At 41.7% G+C, this 23,385-nt stretch overlaps 1 protein-coding gene across 1 annotated transcript in view; it reads left to right on the plus strand.

Annotated features, from left to right (window-relative positions):
• wdfy4 (WDFY family member 4) overlaps positions 1-12,935 on the plus strand; it is a gene marked incomplete at its 5' end in the record, with an annotated part of 162,889 nt that extends 149,954 nt beyond the window's left edge. Inside the window, 7 exons of the mRNA XM_080740791.1 lie at positions 1,039-1,196; positions 1,775-1,933; positions 2,781-2,960; positions 4,958-5,149; positions 7,621-7,717; positions 11,440-11,557; positions 12,683-12,935. Coding sequence (XP_080596917.1) covers positions 1,039-1,196; positions 1,775-1,933; positions 2,781-2,960; positions 4,958-5,149; positions 7,621-7,717; positions 11,440-11,557; positions 12,683-12,746 — 968 coding nt within the window. The 3' untranslated portion in view covers positions 12,747-12,935. The remainder of the gene's footprint in view (positions 1-1,038; positions 1,197-1,774; positions 1,934-2,780; positions 2,961-4,957; positions 5,150-7,620; positions 7,718-11,439; positions 11,558-12,682) is intronic.
• Positions 12,936-23,385: the final 10,450 nt, after the last annotated feature.

A 23,385-nucleotide genomic window follows, 5' to 3' on the forward strand; every position in this document is an offset into this window, starting at 1 on the left:
AGCTGCATATCCATATCCAGTATCATTTAAACCCTCTATTGCATGGGTATTCAACTGACGGCCCGCGGGCCAAATGCGGCCCGCAGAGACCTTCCATGTGGCCATTAGAGGCAAAAAAAAAAAGAAAAAAAATATAGGTATATAGGTTATAGGTATGGTTTGTGTAATAGGAAATGTAGCTTACCTATTAATCACAGTAATCCTCAATCATATTCCATCATATTCAAGTGAAGTCAAGTGAGCATTGGTTCGCAAACCCAAAAAAGAGACTAGACGTTTGCCCGGGACCTAAACTTGTGAAAACAGCAGATCTACAAGCTGACAACGCGACGCTTCACACCACGTTGTGAGCTTGTAGATCGGCTATTTTCACTACTTATTTGTTTCATGGCATTTCTTAGCTTTTTCTTTTATTTCTTCATGAATTTACTGAAAAAAATCTTTTAATTTTGTTTTTAATTCATGATAAAAAAAATGCTTTTTTGGTCCAGCCCCCAGCCCCTTGGGTTTCTGTCTCCCTGAACAATTTAGCTGAATACCCCTGCTCTATTGGTAAAACATACTTATAATATACATACTTGATGCAGTCTTTTTTTTCACTCTCTACAAAATCTCTTTGCCAAAAAATCGCAATGCGACACGTTGTGAGCTTGTAGATCGCTATTTTTTGGCAAATGTTCCGCCCCAGGATAATGGATGTAGGGGATATTTTGATTATCACGATAATATCGTAAATCACGATTTCTTTGGTCACAATAATGGTGATATGACATTTTCATATAATCCCATCCCAAGTGCCTGTAGATCAGCTATTTTCACTAGTCTTGTAGATCAGCTATTTTCACTAGTCTTGTGCGTCAGTCTTGTGTTACGAAGCAGAGCTTTACTTTACGAAAAAACTTACAAATTTGAAACTTGTAGATACAAGACAGTGAAGATATTGTCTCTGACTCCTAATGCCACGTCAATTACTGATTGATCCAGAATTCCCTGACACCACAGTAAGTCAGTCACAGCCTGTGTTCCTTGTGGGTGCAGAGATCCCCAAAGGCCCGGTGGGTCAGATGGTGTGTCTGGAGAAGGAGACGCTGGTGCTGGAGAGGAACAGGCTGCTCCTGTCTCCGCTCTGCAGCTGCTACTTTGCCTGGGGCTTTCCTGACAACTCCTGCACCTTTGGGAACTACACCACAGAGAAGGTGGGTTGCGTACAAAATGGGACCCCGGCAAAAGGGGGTCCATGTGGTTCCTTTTGGTTGCATTTTTGACCCTCCGCCCCCTCTGAAACTGTTTTGTGTCTGGGATCCCCCAGAAGAGAAGATTTGTTTAAAAAAAAAAACAAAAAAAAAAAACACTTGTGATCTTTTAAAAATCTATTGAAAATAGCAGATCTACAGGCTCACAATGTGTCACATTGCGACACATTGTGAGCTAGGCGATCTGCTATTTTCAAATGGACAAAATCTATAGGGTTTGTGGTTAATGTATGTTTTGTAATAATAATCAAAAGTAACTAAAGTTCTCAAATAAATGTAGTGGAGTACAAATACAATATTTGATTCTGAGTTGTAGTGGAGTAAAAGTATTGGAAATACTCCTATAAAGTACACCTCAAAATTGTACTTATGTAGGCTACAGTACTTAATTAAATGCACATACGGTAGTTACTTTCCACCAATGGAATGAATGAAGTGCTTAGTGCAAAGCAAGAAGCATGCGGTGTGTTGATCCATGCTGTAACGCTGATGTCATGTTGTCATGTGTCCACCTCCTGCAGACCGTGGCTGTGTGTGAGAGTCCGTGTGACTGGGGTCAGACGCTGTGCGCGGCCTGTCCCGACCCCAGCACCCTGGTCACGGCCGGAGCCAGCGGCGTGGTGTGTGTGTGGGACGTGGCGGTCGGCAAGGACAAGCTCTGTCACATGAAACTTAGACGGGTGAGTGTTATTATATCACAACACTATTCGTCACTGTACATCAGAGTCGAATATTCACTGATATAATTGTGGGCTCTGGTTGGTAGTTCTCAATCGTAATCCATTTTGTGGTTACCTGGAACAACACTTTTTGAGATGGAAATAAATAAAATACATATAATTCTGCGTGTCCTTGACATGAAAAGGTTTGAGAACCACAATAAAAAATACATTTTTCAAAAAACTTTGAAGGATTTTGAAGACATTTGTAGAGTCGGCCTCGGGTCTTAATGAGGTAAATGCGGAGATAAGAGGTTTCTTTCCCGACAGCAACGATAAACTAAGATTTTCATGTCAGGGGCCCCCCAAATTATCTATATTTGGCCGTGGACCCCCATCCCAAAATGTGTTGTTCCAGGGACCCCCAGAAGCAAAGATTTGAGTGACAAATGTTCACTTTAAAAATATATATACAGTATATTCAAAGATTTGCACAAACGTTCACGATTTTTCAAAAATAGCTGATCTACAAGCTCACAGCGCGTGTGTGCCACGCTATGAGCATGTATATCTGCTATTTTTGAATAGCCAAAATAACGATTAAAGTGGTTAAGACCACACTATGTCACAGGCACATGCACACATAGACATCAAAGGGGGGTTGAGCCCCTGCCCTTTTATCCATCTGTAAAAAGTGCCCTCTCCAGACCATGAATGCAGTTTTTACTATGGTGAAAGAAATTGATTATGCTTAGTTCAGTGTGGTACCAGGCACCGAAAATAGCCGACCTCCAAGCTCACAACGCGTCGCAGCGCGACGCGTTGTGAGCTTGGAGGTCTGCTATTTTCAATAATTTCACCTGTCCAGCCGCTGTACGGCCACACGGAGGCGGTGACGTGCCTGGCGGTGTCGGAGGTCCACAGTGTCATCGTCAGCGGCTCCGGGGACCTCACATGCATCCTGTGGGACCTGGACGAGCTGGCCTACGTCACCCAGCTGGCAGGTCACCTCAGCCCCGTCACCGCACTGGCCATCAACCAGCTCTCTGTAAGTCTGTCTGGGTATACCGTACCATGAGGTGTCGGCAGTGTTAATGTTGATAGCAAATTCTGATTTGGTTTTATAATCGTTATCTTCTTGTCTTTTGAATACAATTTCATTTAGTTTTAGTCGTTTTTTACTTAGTCATCTGATAAGTTTTAGTTTTAGTCTAGTTTTAGTCCACTAAATATCATAAGGTTTTAGTCGACTAAATCTACAGTTGCTATTGTCGACTAAAATGAACGCCTTGATGGTGTCGAAACGGCCGATTTTACACCTTGGTTGCATGCTGAAAATAGTTGATCTACCAGCTCACAACGTGAGGTGGTAGATCGGCTATTTTCAGAGCGAAACACCCGAGTGCAACCAAATGAAAAAATAACTAGTTCTACTCGATCTCTTCTCCACTCGTCCCTCCCTAACATTTTAGTTTAGTTTTTATGTTGATGATATTGTCAATTATATTTAGTCTTAGTTTTAGAAATCACAGCTTAGTTTTTATTTAGTTTTAGTCAGTGTAAAAAGGTATGTTTTAGTCACGATTATTACATAATATGCCTAATCGCAATTCTTTGAGATGATAGCAATTCTTTTTTAGCATAATCATTTTCCCATGTTAAAAATGTTTATATGTTTTCAAACATTTTCGAAAATAGTGGAAATGACAAAACAAAAGCTCCACAAAGCTCAATTTGACCTTGTAGACTTTTTAAGTATAAAGTCGTTAAATATGTACGTTATTCGTCATATTTGCCCTGTGCAACTTTTCTTTAGAAGCCTAAAAGCCATTCATAATGTTTCAGTATTCAACGACATAAATCTCAATAATTTGGCTGACAATTAATTGTCAAGTAAGACTTCATAATCGTGACACAGTTCTAATGAGGTGTCCTCTCTTTTTTTTGCCAAAAACACCATACAGAAAGTAAAGATCACTTATTTGCTTTTAACTTATCTTATTTTATAGTTTTATACATTGTATTCTTTACATTTAATTTGACCCAAGAGAGCAATATTGGTAGTCTGTAAGTCTTCTAGCTGTGCTTGTATAGTAATGTCCCCCTGCCTACAGTGTGTTTGTCTGGGTAACCTATTCGCCTCTGGGCCTGTTCTCTATTGTAAAAGGAGACCTACGTCTCAATGTTTTCACTGGTCAAATAAAGGTTAGAATAATAATAAAAACATCTGTGTCATTTTAGATTTTTGCTGCAACATTTGGAATTTGGAACCTTGGTTTAGAACTGTGCTTCTCAAAAAAAAGCTTGTAGAACATCTGCTATTGTTGATCATTTTTTGAAAAAAATCTTGAAAGTGGCTGAAAAAACATTGAATCATTTCAAATTGTTGCAGCCAAATGCATATCATTCTGGGGTTCCTTGGCACGAAAAAGTCTGAGAACTACTGATTTAGAAGGCATTTGTAGAATATCATTTATTTCGAACATATTAAAATAGTAAAAAAAGACAAAGAAGAAAGGAAGAATTCGATTTTTTTTTTAAGAACAGCGCCCAAAATTATCATAACATCATCATCCTTAAATTATAGTCCATATTTGAAAAAGGAGTAGGAAGAAGTTTGTGCAACTTATCAGGTCCTACCCCTTCATTTTATAACATAAATATCTTAACTAGCTAAGTAATATTCCTCAGGTTAAATAAGAAAGCATAAAAATAAAGAGCAGCAATTCTTCTAATACTCTCTCTCTCTCTCTCTCTGACTCACACGCACGCATGCACACACACACGCACGCACACACGCACACACACACATATATAATATATAAATTATAATATGTTATTCCCCCGTTCACCTCCCAGCTGGAGGAAGGGGAGGATATTCATTCCTGGCAGCGTGCTCGTCCTTTGTGTTTTCATTGTGTGAGTGAGTGTGCGTGCATGTGTGCGTGCACGTGTGCCTGCGTGTCTGTCTACGTGTCTGCACTTGATGCGCGCGCGCACAGTAACCTTACTTTAACCCCATGATCCCCCCCTCCCCCCATGCAGGGTGAGATCGCGTCGTGCGCGGGACCCCTCCTCTACCTGTGGACCATGAAGGGTCAGCTGCTGGCCCGGACGGACACCTCCTCCTGTGGCGGGGGTCCGCTGGGAGACATCCTGTGCGCGGCGTTCACGCAGAAACACGAGTGGGACGCCAGGAACGTCATCGTCACCGGCTGCCGGGACGGGGTCGTACGGGTGCGTTTGATTCTGTGTGTCCAAGATACTTTGGGTTATGTTATGTCTGCATGGGGAAGTAGTTCTTAAAGGAGTAGTTCACCCCCAAAATGACTTTTTTTCTATTGATAACTTATGCCATGGAGACTTGAGTTCAATAATATTTTTTTGTATTTGTCGCATTCCTAAGATAAAAAGGTATTATAGTAAATTTACCCCCATTGATTCTGGATGGGGACCCATCAATGGGTACACCCTCCAGAAAAACGTGATTATGCGATCGCAGAATTTCCCGCAATAATCAATAAATGCCGCTGATTATGCGGGGGCTCGCATGATTTCACAATCCCCGCATATTCACCGCATATTTAGCATATTTCCGCGGAAAATATGCGAAATATGCGGGCATCGCTTGATTTCACAATCCCCGCACTTTTTCGCATAAAAGTATAAAGTCGTCGCTTCACCGTTCAATCACGTTCAGACACAAAACAGAAGCAAAACAATGATGCGCTGTGAAACCTGTGGCTCCTCTCTGTGTGTGTGTGTGTGTGTGTGTGTGTGTGTGTGTGTGTGTGTGTGCCGTGCGATTGCGTGCACGCTGCACCGTGAGAACTGCAGGCAGACAGAGAGAGAGATGCAGGCATAATGTAGGCTATACGGTATGAGCGTTGGCCCTCGCCAACGTGACGCTAGAATAACACACTCTTCCTCGGTCCTCAAACTTCAAGAAACGACAAATTAAAGTTTATCCTACTTGTGTTGAGGTCTCCATTGTTCTCCGTTTGAAACGTTGCCGTTCAAAGCAAACGAGCACCTCTCCGAAAAAAAGTAGCACGCAGTATTCCATGGATGGATAGGAACAGCAATTGAATGCATACCATTTTAATACCTTAAATCCCTTTAGAGAGAGCAAAACCACATAAATAAACCAGAGTTTTGCTTTAGCAGTGAGCTGTATCCTTAGCAATCACATAGGCCATAAGGTAATTATTTTTGCCTTGATGTAGCCCATTAAGGTAATTAAATTGCAGATATTTGACAGAGGTTTGCTTTTTTGCCTTGAAAATAATGAAAGGCAGTCAAAAGTCTGTTTTGCATTTCTCAATTCACTCAAGGACCCTTAAATTCGTGTTTTGACTACTTTGATGACTACTTAGTGATGTTGTGAGCTTGTGTTTCCAAATAGCCAGTGTACTGTATATTAAAGTGTTTTAATTAATAGTTATCAATTTTTATTATAATATGTATATATACTGTAGGCTATAAATATGTTTTTTAAGTTCCCGCATATTTCGCATAATTTCGCATTTAATCGCAACTTTCACAAGTTCCCGCATATTTCGCATTGTCATCGCATAAATTCACACAAAAACCCTGCATAATTCACCGCATAATCAAGGATTTTTGCCCGCAAAATCAAGGATTTTAGCCCGCATAATCAAGGATTTTTGCCCGCGTTTTTCTGGAGGGTCTAAATGGGGGTAAATTTACTGTAATCAAATTATTGTCTTAGTAAATCCATCGCGGTTAAAATGGAGTTTGAAGTTACATTGGATGGGGCCGACGTGTCTGATAAAATGAATATCAAATGTCTAAGTACTGAATCTAGCCTCTTAAAAACTGTCTGTGTTGAAACACACAAGCCTGAGTAGACGTTAAAATGACCCCAAACATGTTTGAAAGTGAAACATCCTTAACCCAATAAAACCAGAAAAGGGCAATTGCAGACATACAAGCTCACAGCGCGTCACTTCATTCCGCGTTGCGAGCTCATAATCTGCAATTATTTTTACTTTTCAGAAAAATCTTGAAAGTTGGAGAATCACTGATTTAGAAGGCATTTGTATAATTGGCCTCGAGTCTTAATGGATTAAATGAACACTGAAGATTTTACAGTGTAGATTGGGGTCCAAGGGGTACAAATTGAATGGGGGGGGGTGTCTGTGGCTGCGTGTATATCAAACCAGGGGTCCATGAATGTAAAATGGTAGAAAAATGTACAGAGCGTGATGAGAGGGGAATGTCTGTCTTTTAAATTGAATCCATATGAATAATGACTCAGAATGAGAGCTACAGCGCACTGTATTGTTTCAAAAATATGGCAGTCATTATACTGGTGTGTAAGCACTGCAGATATTTTGGATGTCAACCAATGCATTAATAACGGCATATGGTATAGCGTGCGTGTGTGTGTGTGCGTCTGCGCGTGCGTGCGTCCGTGCTTGCGCGTGCACTTTTTGGGGTTATTATTAACATAAGCATATGCTGCCTCTCTCGCAATCAGAGCTGCGAACTCTAAATTGGGCCTCAGGTGGCAGCGATCGCGTCCTCGCCAAATCCACACACTCCGTCCACAAATAGGATCATTATTATCTTATTATTACCTTGAGTTGGTGGTCCGCGCGCGTGTGCGTGCGTGTGTGTGTGTTTATTATGTTGAATTATGTGTGATTTTTGCCACTCGTTCTGTGTCGCTCTCTCTCACACAGATATGGAGGACGGAGTACACCAGAACACAATTACCCGGCCCTCCGGAGGAGCCCGCGTCTCCAGGGCGAGATCATCCGGCGCCGACAGAGAGACGTGGTAATGCAGCCGTCCTTTTTAATGCGTCAAGAGGTGCCGCGCAGCGCCGCCCGCAACGGCACATGCAAATCGTCGCTGTCGGGCAGGCTCCATATTGGAACGTTTTGTGTTTTTTCGTGAATGATCGCCTCTAGATCACACAAAAGTACCAAAAGCAGCAGATCTACAAGCTTGAAATGCTGTGTGAAGCGACGCGTTTCAAGATTGTAGATCTGCTACTTTAGCTGTCTTTGAATTTGAATCCTGAGAAGTAACAGTTTTGGACATAAATCCGATCTACAAGCTCACGGTACAACGCGCCGTGAGCTTGTAGATTGGCTATTTTCGATGCCCAGCGCCGGCACACAACTCGGTATAGATCCAGCTTTGATGAATCAACTTTATTGCGAAACACTACAACAGGGTAAAAAGGGAATTCAGGTGAAAACTGCTGTTGCAGTTTAAAAGAGTAGGAAAAGTAGGGAAGGGAATAGAAAGGAACGTTTAAAAAGATGGCAGCATGTTAAAATCAGTGTCATGTAGATTTTGAATTTTGGTTTTGTGTAGAAGTTAAACAAAAGACTAAAAGAAGAAACAGAGACACATCATGTTTACCGTTGTGTAATATTTGCCTAGCACCATTTTTGTAGATTTATAAGTGTGGTGATTCGATGTAAGCTAACTTGTACTGTAGGTCGGCTATTTATACCCAAACTTAACATCGCTGCCAGGGCAGAAAACTCCATATTTTAACTTTTTGTGTCTTTTCTTACCGCCCTAGTTGATCATACAGTACTACCGCTTCACTAAAAATAAAAATAGTTTAGTTTTGATATTTGATATTGTGATACTTTAGCTGCTTTTTTAATTTGAACCCTGAAAAGTTTGGACATAACGAGGTTCCATCCGGAACTGAGACGATACTCGATAGATAAAGAACCTCTAATTTCTAAAGTGTGTGTGTGTGTGTGTGTGTGTGTGTGTGTGTGTGTGTGTGTGTGTGTGTGTGTGTGTGTGTGTGTGTGTGTGTGTGTGTGTGTGTGTGTGTGTGTGTGTGTGTGTGTGTGTGGTGATTATTCGTAAAAGTGCTCATCTCATACAGGAGGTGCGAGGCGCGGAGGAAGATATTTCCAGATGAAAGTTTATAATGCTTGGCCCCACATCCCTCGCTAGCATTAAGACCTAGCAGGAATGATGTTGTTATAAAGTTATTAAACATAGAGGCAGTAAACACTGATGAGTAATTCTGCTGACGTGTGAGTGTGTGCGTGCGTGCGCGTGCTTGGTGTGTGTGTGTGTTTGTGTATGCGTGAGCGTGAGCATGCGAGTGCTTGTCTGTGTGTGTGTGTGCATGCGTGTGTGTGTAATTTAGAAAGCAATAATACCCAGATCCAATTTGGCATACGTTGGTTACAGCCTCGCGACACCTCACAGGAGTATTACACTTGGCAAATTACATTGGGAACAAGTCTTTGCGTAACACTGAGGCATGCGGAGGGGATGTATTATGTTGGAGGGATTCTTTCCTCCTTTTAAACAGGGGGGCTGACCACAGATAAACATTAAACACCACCGCTTAACCACGGTTGACCGACCGGAGTCCCTCAGGGCTCTGTGCTAGTGTCTTTTCTGTTTTCTTTCTTTTTTTCTTAAATATATTTTGGGTGCCTTTGCTGCCTTTAATTGATAGTTTACAGTGGAGATGGACAACAGGAAGCCGGGAGAGAGAGATGGGGAAAGACATGCGGCAAAGATTGTCAGGAATGTTACTCAAACCCGCAACTCGCTGTCAGGTTAGATTAGAGCCTATGTGCTCGGACCGCTAGGCCAGCGGTCTGGGCCATCTTTTCTGTTTTCTGATATTATAATGGAAGGCTTTCGCTTTTCCCCTCAATACGGATGCTAGGGTCGTTGGGGAGAGTGTTTTTAGCAGGTCTTTCAGTCCGAGTGTATCAAAAAAGCAACTGGGTTAAGGCAGCGGAAGCTTGTGATTGGCTGCGCGGAGGTGCCGAAAGTCGGGGGGACAGAGATACAACTAAACCTAACCTTAACCCTAACCTCAGTAAAACTAACGCTGGTGAATGCTAACCTGGTGAAATGCTAACCTGCCAAAGCTGGTGAATGCAAACCTGGTGAATGTTAACCTGGTCAAACCAACGGGAGGTCGTCTCCACCTTAACCGAGGTGCATTTTTTATACACTCGGACTGAAAGACCTGCAAAAAATACTCTCCCAGGGTGGTTGAGTCACATGCAGTGTTGATTTTGTCAATTAAAACTACTAGAAGCTCGGCCGCCCAGCGTCTAGTCGGCGACCTGGCCAACTCGGGAACAATGTAAATAGGGAATAAATGCCACGCCCTTTAATTGACCATTTGTTTGCCTGTGTCCATTTATGCCCATATATGGAGTTATCTGTCTGTCTGCGTCCATTTTATGCCCATGGAAATCTCTGTAGGACCTGTATTGACCATCTGTTTGCCTGTGTCCATTTATGCTCATATATGGAGATATCTGTATCTGTCTGTCTGCATCCATTTTATGCCCATATATGGAGATCTCTGTATCTGTTTGTCTGTGTCCCTTTATGCCCATTATGGAGATCTCTGTATCTGTCTGTGCCTCCGACTGTGTTGCAGACACAGTGCCGGTTCCCCCTTATTTGCAAACCCCATTATACCTGTTGTCATAGGACCCGTTTTGACCATCTGTTTGCCTGTGTCCATTTATGCCCATATATGGAGATCTTTGACCATCTGTTTGCCTGTGTCCATTTATACCCATGTATGGAGATATATGTATCTGTCTGTCTGCATCCATTTTATGCCCATATATGGACATCTCAGAGATTTTTTGTTGACTCATGTGTCGTACATGATGTCAGAGCCTTTTATGATGTGATGTCACAATGAGTCAGCGCTTGCGCTGATTTCCTCCGGAACACCTGATGTCAACAATCAGCTCCGCATAAGGAGATTCCAAACGTTTTGCGCCGGTTTCGGAAAACCGCACATCGGGTCGGGTTGAGGCCCGGCACTGCACTCCGCGCCATGGCGGGGAACGCGCGTGCCGAATCTGAAGCCGGTGGGACGAACGGTTCTCGAAATACACGGATTACATACAGACACGCACGCAGACAGAAAATAGTTTTTTCACTGAAGAAAACTAAATTAGAACGAATGAGAAACTAAGCTACGATGACTAAAACTAAGACTAAACATTTTGACAATTTCATCAACAAATAAAAACTAGACAAAAAATGTTAGGGAGGGACAAGTGGAGAAGAGATCCAGTAGAACTAAGCCATTTTATGTTGGGTTGCGCTCGGGTGCTGCACTCTGAAAATAGCCGATCTACAAGTATTGATGCATTGCAGTATTGATGCATTTAGTAAATGTAGTAAAATAAAAATGTCTTATTGATCATCACCATAATGGTTCATTCCGAGTACCGGTATGTTCATAATGCATTATAGTCATGGGCTTCAACAGAATGTTCATATTGGCATGATATAATGCAGTGGTCCTCAAAGTTGATTCCAGAGACTCTGTGGGTTCCTTTATGGGGGTCTAAATTGACCCATACAAGTCTGTAACTCTGACAGTGTACAAACAGAACCAAATGGACCCGTTCGGGTCCATTTGGTTCCGTTTGTACACTGTCAGAGTTAAGGGGGAGACCTTGAAATGTGAACGTTTGAGAAACACTGCTATAATGGAGGTGGATGGTGTGGTTTCTCTGCAGTGGAGGGCGGGCGCTGGGATAGACGTCTGGTGCTGTGTCGAGAGCTGAACCGAAGTCAGTCCTCGTCTGGACGGCGCTATAAGACCAACCCGGCCATCACTGCACTGGCCGTGTCCAGGTAGAGCGCACACACACACACACACACACACACACGCACGCACGCACGCACGCACGCACGCACGCACGCACGCACGCACGCGCGCGCGCGCGCGCGCGCGCGCGCACACACACACACACACACACACACACACACACACACACACACACACACACACACACAGACCTACACACAAACACACGCACAGTTTCACACATATCGTTGCTGTCGTGTCAGAAACCTTTCTCGAGCTTGTAGATCTGCTTCTTTCTTTGAGGTTTCCACCCTAAAGATACTATTTGTATTTTTTTTCATTAAAGCTAAAGTGATCAAAGAATGAATAAATAAAATAGTCAAGTTGAATTTGTGCTTTTGTCACGTTCAGAATTGACTGAATTGTAAATACACTTACAAACCATTCAAATGTATTTAAAAAATGTTATCTTTCTCCACGTACTACAATACTTTATACATACATACATATTGAACACATTATAGCTCTCTACAGAATACATGGACTTAACAGGTAACTGATATTAAAGCTTAACCACACCCTTCCCTATACCATTTTAGGCCAACATCGTCAACAATGACATGAGTTTTCAAAACCTAATCTACAAGCTACAAGAGATCAAACTAGAGGTCGTAAGATCAGCTATTCAAGAATGGTCCAAGTATAAAATAGTGCTTTTAAAGCCTATACTTACTTAGTCCTAGCTTGGTTGATTGGTTGATTGTTTTTATGCAAATGATTTGTATTCTGTACTGTAGCACTTGTTTGAGATTTTTTTCAAGGATCTGCTACTTTTGATGCTTTTGTGTGACGCTGTAGTATTATGATCAAGGGGGTCCGCTCATTGTTCCGCAGGTCCGTTGTTCCGAGTAGCGTCGGCAGGTTAGTTACTCGTCACGGTCACTGAGGTTAGGTTTAGGGTTAGGGTTAGTTTGTCGGCATACCGGCCCGTCGTATTGATGCGGACCCATGATCAAGTAGGCCGTTGATTTACGGAAAAAAAACACTAAAAGTTAAAACATGGAGAGAACGTTGTTGTCGAAGAACAGGCAAGCAACACCGTCACACTACAGAGAATACTTATTGTAATGAATTATTCACAAATACGCATGTGCTCGTGTGTCTGTTTGCAGGAGCCATGCTACTCTGTTGGCTGGTGACGCCTGGGGCAGGGTCTACATCTGGACCTGCGAGTGAACTTTATCGTGCCCCAAAGGACCCCCAAATTGCTATATATTTGGCCACGGACACCTTCAGAAGACAAGATTTTTTTTTTTCAGAACTGTTCAAAAAATAGGAGATGAACAAGCTTGTCTGTGAGCTTTTCTATCTGCTTTTATTTTGTATAAAATATGAAAAAGTTGTTAAAATATTTTTTTGGTGCATTTTGCTGATCCCTGACCCCACTTCAAGAAACAATGCATTACTGCACACAGCCATGCACTATAAACCCCTGAGCCTTAAAGGAGCTATAGTCAACTTTTTCTTGAAAAACGGATGCTAAAATAAAGATTATGTTTCGAAAATATTTTATAAAAAAATAAGCTTCATATATGTGTTTAAATTAAAAGATGACCACAAAAAGCGTGAAATAATAATAAAATAATAATTTTGGCCATTGTAGGGCCGACACTTTGTTTACATCCTAGTCTGTAGACTAGGATGTAAACAAAGTGTCGGCCCTACAATGTAAACAAAGTGTCGGCCCTACAATGAAAAAGTTGACTATAGCTCCTTTAATTTAACTCTATTTAACAAACTCTTTTCTTTGTGTCTCAGAGTTAACAGTTCTGTAAGGGTCCATTTGGTTCCATGTGTGCACACTCTCAGAGTTACAGACCCATAAGGGTCCATTTGGTCAATGGTTCCTTCTTTAACTGTCAATCACATAGGATTTTTTCCTGTTTCCTGATTTTCCTGTGTGGATTTCAGTGAATTTGTTTGTATTTGCTTTCAGGGAAGGCAATTTTATTATATTGAACACATTTTTATTTGTTCACATTTTATTTGTTAAGTGTGTAAAATAATACAATTTAAATCCTCGTGAATTTTACATGATATGAATTATGTTTACGTAATTTCAAGATTACAGTACAGCATATACTGTATTCTAATGGAAGGCAGCCTTGTGTGATTATGTATAATGCGTATTGTGTAAATAATTTGATAGAATTTAAATAAATTATAATTGTTTTATTCTTCTGTTGTGTGTAATTATCAACTGGGATTCCTTCATGGAAGTCAGGACAAGTGACATCACACCCCAGGTTCCATTACGGCTATACACGCCACTTCAGTTACTGTAATCCGTCCCAAAATAACAATAAAAAGTCGGATGGTTTGGATTTTCTTTTTTTAAGGGGGAGTATAAATTATATATTATTGTTTAAAAAAAAAGGTTAAAGATCTGCTTTACCTCCCAAATATGAATGAATGGGCCACTGTAAAGCACTTTGAGCACTTGAAAAGCGCTATAAAAATGCAATTAATCAGATATACATTCTGCACTATAATCAATAATAATCTATAATACAACTCTTAAAGGGCCACAAAGAACATTTTCAGACAACCGATCAAGCGCACCACACCATTGAGCCAAGGCACCTTTGGGCCCTCAGCAGGTATCTCCTGGTGCTTTTGAGTTGTTCTCTTGTATTTTAGCCTTGAAAAGGTGAAAGTACTTCAGGAATGAACTATTAGGTGGACAGGATTTGAACATGGATCCTCTGCACTGAGAGTGTGATCTCTAAACCACTACACCAGCAGGTAAATCCTGGTGCTTTTGAGTAATTCTTTTGTATTCTAAATTGAAAAGGTCCAAATAATACACCCATGATCTGTAGGAGGACTGGGATTTGGATTTTCTATGCAAACATATGGGTCATTGATTCAAAACGAAACCAATGAAATACCATGGCAGTGAACATTTCAATAAAAAAGTCACAATTTGATTCAAATTAAATGATTATTTTAAAGATAATATTTTTCTCTTTCTTGTACAGAGGTTTATTTAGACGTGAAACCCCCACCCCCACCCCCTTTACAAAAGATGTAAATCTACTTGATACTGACAGTCCAATCCTGGCAACCCTGCATATGGTGTTGCGGATTGATGATTGTTCTCTCAGTACAGCGGTTCCATGTTCAAATCCCAGTCCTTCCACACATCATTGCTGTATTACTTGGACCTTTTCAAGGTTAAAATACAAAAAAATGTATCAAAAGGACCAGATGATGTCATGTGCTATTCTTGATAAGAAATGGTGTACTGGTCTCACAATCAGACTCTAAGCCCAGAGGTCCCATGTTCAAATCCCAGCCCTCCTGTGGATCATAGCTGGAGTATTTTGACCTTTTCAAGGTTAAAATACAAAAGAATTTATGAAAAGCACCAGAAGATGAAATACTTCCAGTGAGAGGTGGTGTAGTGGTCTCACAAGTAGACTCTCAGACCAGAGGTTCCATGTTTAAATCCCCGTCCTACAGTTCATTGCTGGAGTATTTTGACCTTTTCCAAGGCTAAAATTCTGAACTAAATAAAGTAAAAAAAAAAATAACATAGTAGATGTAATGTCCAGTGTTCTGGTGAATTTTGAGAGTTTGACACCTCCAGGAGAAATTCCCACAATTTGTTTCTTGTTCGTCTAATAAGAAAAAAGACAACTATGTTTCAAGCAGCAAGTAGCTTAATGAGTTAGGATACTGAGCTAATGATACAGAGACTGTTGGTTCAAGCCCCACTGAAGATCTTACTTTAAAGACTGATTTCCAGCAGAATAACTTCAAAACCAGTGATGTCAAGATGTCTTAGTTTGCATCAAATCTGTACACCATTTGGCATTTTAAGGCTGAAATATCAAACATGTAAAAAAATGTAACAGAACACGGGGAAATATTATATTTCTGTTAAGAAGTTTTGGGGGGAAACCCAGACCCTCGTTGTGGAGTTCCGTGCACCCCCACCGACCCAAAAAAGTATGTCCCAAAATCAAGGCGAAAAAACTGGAAAAAAGTGAGTCCCATCAAGGCGAAACACCCAGAGAAAAGTGAGTCCTATCAAAGTGAAACACCCGGAGAAAAGTGAGTCCCAAAATCCCCAAAAATCCCCCAAAAAGTGAGTCCCAAAATCAAGGCGAAACACCTGGAAAAAAGTGAGTCCCATCAAGGCGAACACCCGGAGAAAAGTGAGTCCCAAAATCAAGGCGAAACACCTGGAAAAAGGTGTGTCCCATCAAGACGAAACACCCGGAGAAAAGTGAGTCCCCATCAAGGCGAAACACCCAGAGAAAAGTGAGTCCCAAAATCCCCAAAAATCCCCCAAAAAGTGAGTCCCAAAATCAAGGCGAAACACCTGGAAAAAAGTGAGTCCCATCAAGGCGAAACACCCGGAGAAAAGTGAGTCCCAAAATCCCCAAAAATCCCCCAAAAAGTGAGTCCCAAAATCAAGGCGAAACACCTGGAAAAAAGTGAGTCCCATCAAGGCGAAACACCCGGAGAAAAGTGAGTCCCAAAATCCCCAAAAATCCCCCAAAAAGTGAGTCCCAAAATCAAGGCGAAACACCTGGAAAAAAGTGAGTCCCATCAAGGCGGAAACACCCGGAGAAAAGTGAGTCCCAAAATCCCCAAAAATCCCCCAAAAAGTGAGTCCCAAAATCAAGGCGAAACACCTGGAAAAAAGTGAGTCCCATCAAGGCGAAACACCCGGAGAAAAGTGAGTCCCAAAATCCCCAAAAATCCCCCAAAAAGTGAGTCCCAAAATCAAGGCGAAACACCTGGAAAAAAGTGAGTCCCATCAAGGCGAAACACCCGGAGAAAAGTGAGTCCCAAAATCCAGCAAAAAGTGAGTCCCAAAATCAAGGCGAAACACCTGGAAAAAGGTGAGTCCCATCAAGACGAAACACCCGGAGAAAAGTGAGTCCCATCAAGGCGAAACACCCGGAGAAAAGTGAGTCCCATCAAGGCGAAACACCCGGAGAAAAGTGAGTTCAATCAAGGCGAAACACCCGGAGGAAAAAAAAACTCATGCAAATGAGGTCCAAGTCAGACCTCTAGAAGGCCAATCTGTCTGTAATCGAGAGATTCTAGGCTGACTTGGACCTCATTTGCATGAGGTTTCGCCTTGATGGGACTCACTTTTTTCAGGTGTTTCGCCTTGATTTTAGAGAGAGAGAGCTAGATCTCACACCTTTCAACAAAAAGAACAATTAAATACACCCCCCCCCCCCATATCAAATAGCCAAGGAACTACAGTATAATGGCCGTGGCTGAATATCAGTGGGTCTTTGACACATTAGCCTACTTATCACACAGTGTGAAATGAGAAATGGTAAAAGAAAAAGAAAAGAAAAAGAAAAAACTACTACTAAGGCTACTTACAAATATGAAAAAGGGTGAAAATCTCCTGTTTTGGGGTACATTCTGGAACAGGAAACATGGTCAAATAACAGGAGACTTCTTCCTAAAACAGGAGGGTTGGCAGGTATGCTTTATTCAGTTCAGAATTTTAGCCTTAAAAAGGTCAATATACTACAGCAATGAACTGTAGGAGGACTGGGCTTTGAACATGGAACCTCCGAAACGAGAATGTGTTCATTAGACCACTATCTCTCACAAGAGACAATTTCTCGTTCTTTTGACTAATTCTTTTGAATTTTAACCTTGAAAAGGTCCAAATAATAGAACAATGATCTGTGGGAGGACTGGGACTTGAACATGGCACCTCTGAACTGGGAGACCAATCATCAGTACCCTACACCATAGGCAGAGTTCAGATCACTAAAAGTCAGAATCTACCACATTTCTATTTTTTGTAAGGGGGGTGGGGGGGGAACTCCCAACTAGAGAACTTAATCTTAACATAATTAACATAATCTCAGAGGTGCAGTCAAAAGCACTAGGAGATGCTCCAAATTAGAGATGGTATAGTGGTTTAAAGTTCAGACTCTCAGTTCAGAGGTCTCATCCTCAAATCCTGGTTCTCGTGCAGATCATTGCTGTGTTACATAGGCCTTTTCAAGGTTAAAATACAAAAGAAGTAGTCAAATCACCAGAAAATATAATATGTATCTGCTGTGAGAGATGGTGTAGTGGTTTAAAGAGTAGACTCTCAGCTCAGAGGTCACATGTTCAAGTCCAGTCCACCTACAGTTCATTTCTAGAGTGCCTAAACATTTTCAAAGTGAAAATACCAGAGAACAATTCAAAAGCACCAGGAGATACCTGTTGAGGGCCCAAAGGTGCCTTGGCTCAATGGTGTGGTGCGCTTGATCGGTTGTCCCGGTCCTCGGTTTCAGACAGGTTCAAGTCCCATGCCCAAGGTACACGGAGGACCATCGGGAGGTGTGTCCCTCCCCCTGTTTCCTGAGAAGTAAAGGTGTAGGGTTATGTCTGAAAGAACACTGTCCAGCCATCCTTTTACAGGAAGAACTACGAAATGGTGAAATTCAATTGACATTTAAAAAAAAAAAAAAAATTACCTTTGAAAAGGTCAAAATACTCCAGCAAGAGGACTGGGTTTTGAACATAGAACCTCTGAAATGAGAGTCTGATCATTAGACCACTACCCCATCTCTCACTGTAGATACTTTCTGGTTCTTTAGACTAATTTTTTTGAATTTTAACCTTGAAAAGGTCCAAGTAATAGAGCAATGATCTGTGGGAGAACTGGGATTTGAACATGGCACCTCTGAACTGAGAGACCAATCATCAACCCGCTACACCACTTGATCAGTTGTTCTGCCCTGCGGTTTCAGACACATTCAACTCTCATGCCCAAGGTACACAGAGGACCATCGGGAGGGGTGTCCCTCCCCCTGTTTCCTGAGAAGTAAAGGTGTAGGGTTATCTCTGAAAGAATGCTGTCCAGCCATCCTTTTACAGGAAGAACTACAAAATGGTGAAATTCAACTGACTTTATTGTGTTCAGAATTTTAGCTTTGAAAAGGTCAAAATATTCCAGCAGGAGGACAGGGTTTTGACCATGGAACCTCTGAACTGAGAGTCTGATCATTAGACCACTACCCTATCCCTAACTGGAAATACTTTCTGGTTCTTTTGATTAATTCTTTTGAATTTTAACCTTGAAAAGGTCCAAGTGATAGAGCAATGATCTGTGGGAGTACTGGGATTTGAACGTGGCACCTCTGAACTGAGAGACCAATCATCAGTCCCACTTGATCAGTTGTCCAGCCCTGCGGTTTCAGACACATTCAAGTCCCATGCCCAAGGTACACAGAGGACGATCGGGAGGGGTGTCCCTCCCCCTGTTTCCTGAGAAGTAAAGGTGTAGGGTTATGTCTGAAAGAACTCTGAAATTCAACTGACTTTTTTCTACATTCCAACAGTTGACAGTCACCTGAAAAAAAGCCAGTTGAATTTCACCAATGGTCTTCTGTGTACCTTGACGCCATAACCTGCGATTTGCCTATAGCTGAGGCAACGATCAAGCATACCACACCATTGAGCCATGGCACCTTCGGGGCCCTCAAAAAGTATCTCCTGGTTCTTTTGAGTTGTTCTCTTGAGTATTTTAGCCTTGAAAAGGTCAAAGATCTCCAGCAAAGAACTCTGGGTGGACTGGGATTTTAACTTGGAACCTCTAAACTGAGAGTCCAATCATTAAACCATAAGACCATCTACAATCAGATCTTTTTTTACGCTTTTGAGTATGCTTTTGTCTTTTAACCTTGAAAAGGTCAAAGTGCAACAGCAATGATCTGCAGGAGGCCTGGGATTTGAACAGGGGAGCATTGAACTGAGAGTTTGATCATGAGACCACTACACCATCTCACTGCCAGTTTTACTGGTGCTATTGAGTACTTCTTTTGTATTTAAGGCTTGACATTGTCAAAATACTCTGGCAATAAAATTTTGGCCTGGAATTTGGAAATAAGCCTTATCTACCTACACACCGAACATAGTACTTCTCATTCATGAAATGACAATGTGGTTCTTGTGACTGGGTAGCTCAGTTTGAAGAGCTCATGCCTTTGAACCATGAGGTCATGGAATGGAATCCTGACACCACCAATTCCCAGAGGTTTACTTGCTTTTAAATTGACAATGCACTGGGCCCTTAAAGTTAAATATTTCAAAAACAGTGTGTCGGTTTCAAAATGTCTGTGCGTGACATTTGTGCCACAGTACTTATAAGTGGTAGCGTGCACAATCGAGACTAAATCATTTTACAGAACGTCATTTGAGATTCTCCTCTTTCACTAATGTTGGCCCTGGTGTAGGATATGTTGTGCTTGACAGTACACCTGAAAGGAGGACCGAACAGAGACGATCATGCTGCTGTGGCGATGGGGGACAAGGTGTATTCCTTCGGAGGGTACTGGGAGAACAAGGTTCACATTGAGGTGCACATCTTCAACACAGTGTCTTTGCGTTGGACAAAGTTGCCCCCAATGATAACTGGAGAGGTCCCCTCCATTCGCTGGGGCCACAGCGTTGTGCTGATTGACCGCATTGTCTACATCTGCGGGGGGTGGACCAACAAATGGGAGCATTACGACTTTCTTTATGCATTTGATGTCTACACCCACGAGTGGTCCAAGCCCAAGGTTTCGGGGACTGTTCCGGGAGCGAGGTACAACCATTCAGCCTGTGTCTTGGGAGAGGTCATGTATATCTATGGAGGGTACACCAAGCTGTCTGGATACATTAATGCCATCTACAAACTGGACACCGACACAATGGTCTGGTCTTTGATTAACACCAGTGGCACTCCGCCGCCTTCTTTACAATGTCACTCTTCCACTATCATTGGGACAAAGATGTTTGTATTTAAGGGCCAATGGTACAACAAATTTACTGTGTTTGACACAGAGACCAACCGCTGGCTAAGCACAGAACCTTCTGCACAGCTTCTTGAAGAAGGGCACTGGGGTCATTCTGCCTTTGCCTACAATGGGGAGCTGTACATATTTGGTGGCCGCAACTGTGTTGATCTGTGGAAATTCAATCCAGGTACCTTCAAGTGGAAGAGGGTTGTGCCCAAGGGTAAACGCCTAACAGGCCGGATGTATTGGATGTGCTGTTGCATGGTGGGAGAGCGTATCATCCTCTATGGAGGAGACACACCTGATAATCTGTACATCTTAGACTTAAGTCCGAGTCTGAAGACGTTATGCAAGCTAGTAGTTATTCTGCATAGTCTGGAGGAGTCCGGGCTTCCACACGACATCAGATGGGAACTGGCAACTATGGTTGGAAACAAACGGAAAACTACTATGCCACCAAGCCCACACAAGAACAAGAAATGACACAGTCCTTTTATAGCTTGCGCCTTGTGGACTAGCCTTGCTGAGGTGGTGACGTCAACGAGAACGCTGAGGAGAAAGTAACACGAAATCTAATGACATACATTCACACTTGCTTTATCAAAAATGTGCCATATACTGTATGATAAAAGAAATAATGAGATTTTGGAAAAAACAACGGCAGGGAACAAGTTCCAGGCAACGGAACAGAACAAAGGGAAAATCGAGGAGATTGTTACCTGTAAAAAGGTTCCCTTCAATGCGACGTAAGTGTATTATTGTGCTCTCACAGGGATGTGCTCAATGATACCCAGCAGGTACTAAGCAGCACCAGCATCATAAAGGAGAACAGAACTCTATTATCAACTGAACTGCAGACATGTCTGGTTGATCTCTAATAGGAATGAATGTATAGAAACAAAGAGATGCTCTGGGCAAAGAAACAGACTGTTATAGAAAGACGAGGATTTCAGGAAACAGCTTTTAAAGAACTGAGAATAGAAGAGGGAAATGACTGCAAAGGTGGAGACCTTTGCGTATGTTTTTTTTGTGTGTTGTTGTTGATTTTGTCACGTTTGAGGCAATATTTAAAGTGAGCAGTAGAAGAGATCAGAATTGTCACTTACATTCTAAAAGCTTTTTGGACAAAATACATTCTGTCATCACAGTTTGATGACAGGACATGGTGTGACTGCTCCCAAACTGAAAAGGTACAGTTTTGGACCAGAACTAGATCTTCTGTTGTCAAGACATTGACATTCTCAGCTGTCTATTCTTGAGTTATCCGACTGAACTGTAACCCCTGGTTTCCAGAAGGTGGCATACATACCCCATTTCCTGTTCCTTTTCCCCATGCATACATTTGATTGGCTCGGCAGCAGATTTGAACAGAAAACCACCACACCACCTTAGTGTTTCCTGCTCTGTGTCCGGGTGTCCATGGCTGACCTCGCAAACCACTTGACCGATCAGCCTCAAAGCTCTTGAGCTGCCAGTAGAACCAAGGAAGTACCTACTTGAATATTTTTTCACATTATTGTGAATATTTTTTGGGTGAACATTTTTTACATTTTGTCAATTCATAATCTCAGACCCACATAATCCTGCCATCCCTCCATATATTCATGTGTAATTCTTTCTGTTTAGCACTTGTGCTTCATTTTCTGCTCTGTAAAGCGCTTTGAGCTGCATTTCATGTCATGAAAGGTACTATACAAATAAAGTTTTATTATTATTATTATATTCGGTCACTCAACCCCATATGGTTAAGCGGAGTCCCTAAGAACTATATATTATCTAATTGTCGCTGAAAATAGCCGATCTGCCATTTTCTGCGAAAGCCTTCCCCACAATGAGGAGGTTTAAGTGGTTAACATGACGTGCGAGATCCACAGGGAAGAGTGGCGCAATCCTTTGACCTTGCAATATGTTCTGAAATTCTGAATATAGTCATCACGCCTAGGCACAGGCCTAGAATTTGTTTTGAGAACACGCTCCCCACTTATCTTTATAATATAGATATGCTCTCTCCCTGCTTTCAATGGAGATCTATTTGACAACCGTTCTTGAGTGTTTAATGTACTTCTCCCATGAGCTCTACACTACCTCAGACTTATAATGTGATGTGTCTCTAATTCCGTTTCCTTCCACAAATACTGATTGATCCAGAATTCCCTGACAGAAGCCAATGCCGCTCTTAGACCCTTCTGTCTTATATTTGTAATATCTTCTATTTCATATCTTCCTATCTTGTACGTTGTTGAGCGGTGATAACCGCTCCTACATCTGGTTTTGTGTGTATGTATGTTTGTATGTCTGTCCCGCAAAGCTGGGCATTGTCCAAGGTTCGCGGGACGTTTCGTGATATTAACTCATATAAGCCATCGCTCACTTTCACACTGGGTGTGATTTTTACTATGATCTGTATTTTTAAGCGGTGATAACCGCTCCTAAATCTAGCTTTGTCTGTTTATGTATGCAAGTCCCACACTTGGCTCATTGGCTAAGCTTCGCTGGACCTTTAATTAAATTAACTCATACATTTCACTGAGTATCATGATACTGACCTGATACTGACATGATATTGATCATGCCATGATACTGACCATGATACTATGATACTGACATGATACTGACCATGATACTATGATACTGACCATGATACTATGATACTGACCATGATACTATGATACTGACCATGATACTGACATGATACTGACCATGATACTATGATACTGACCATGATACTATGATACTGACCATGATACTGACATGATACTGACCATGATACTATGATACTGACCATGATACTATGATACTGACCATGATACTATGATACTGACCATGATACTATACTGACCATGATACTATGATACTGACCATAATACTGACATGATACTGACCATGATACTAACCATGATACTGACCATGATACTATGATACTGACCATGATACTATGATACTGACCATGATACTATGATACTGACCATGATACTGACATGATACTGACCATGATACTATGATACTGACCATGATACTGACATGATACTGACCATGATACTATGATACTGACC

Source organism: Nannobrachium achirus, assembly GCF_963921795.1.
Source record: "Nannobrachium achirus genome assembly, chromosome: 13".
NCBI classification, from domain to species: domain Eukaryota; kingdom Metazoa; phylum Chordata; class Actinopteri; order Myctophiformes; family Myctophidae; genus Nannobrachium; species Nannobrachium achirus.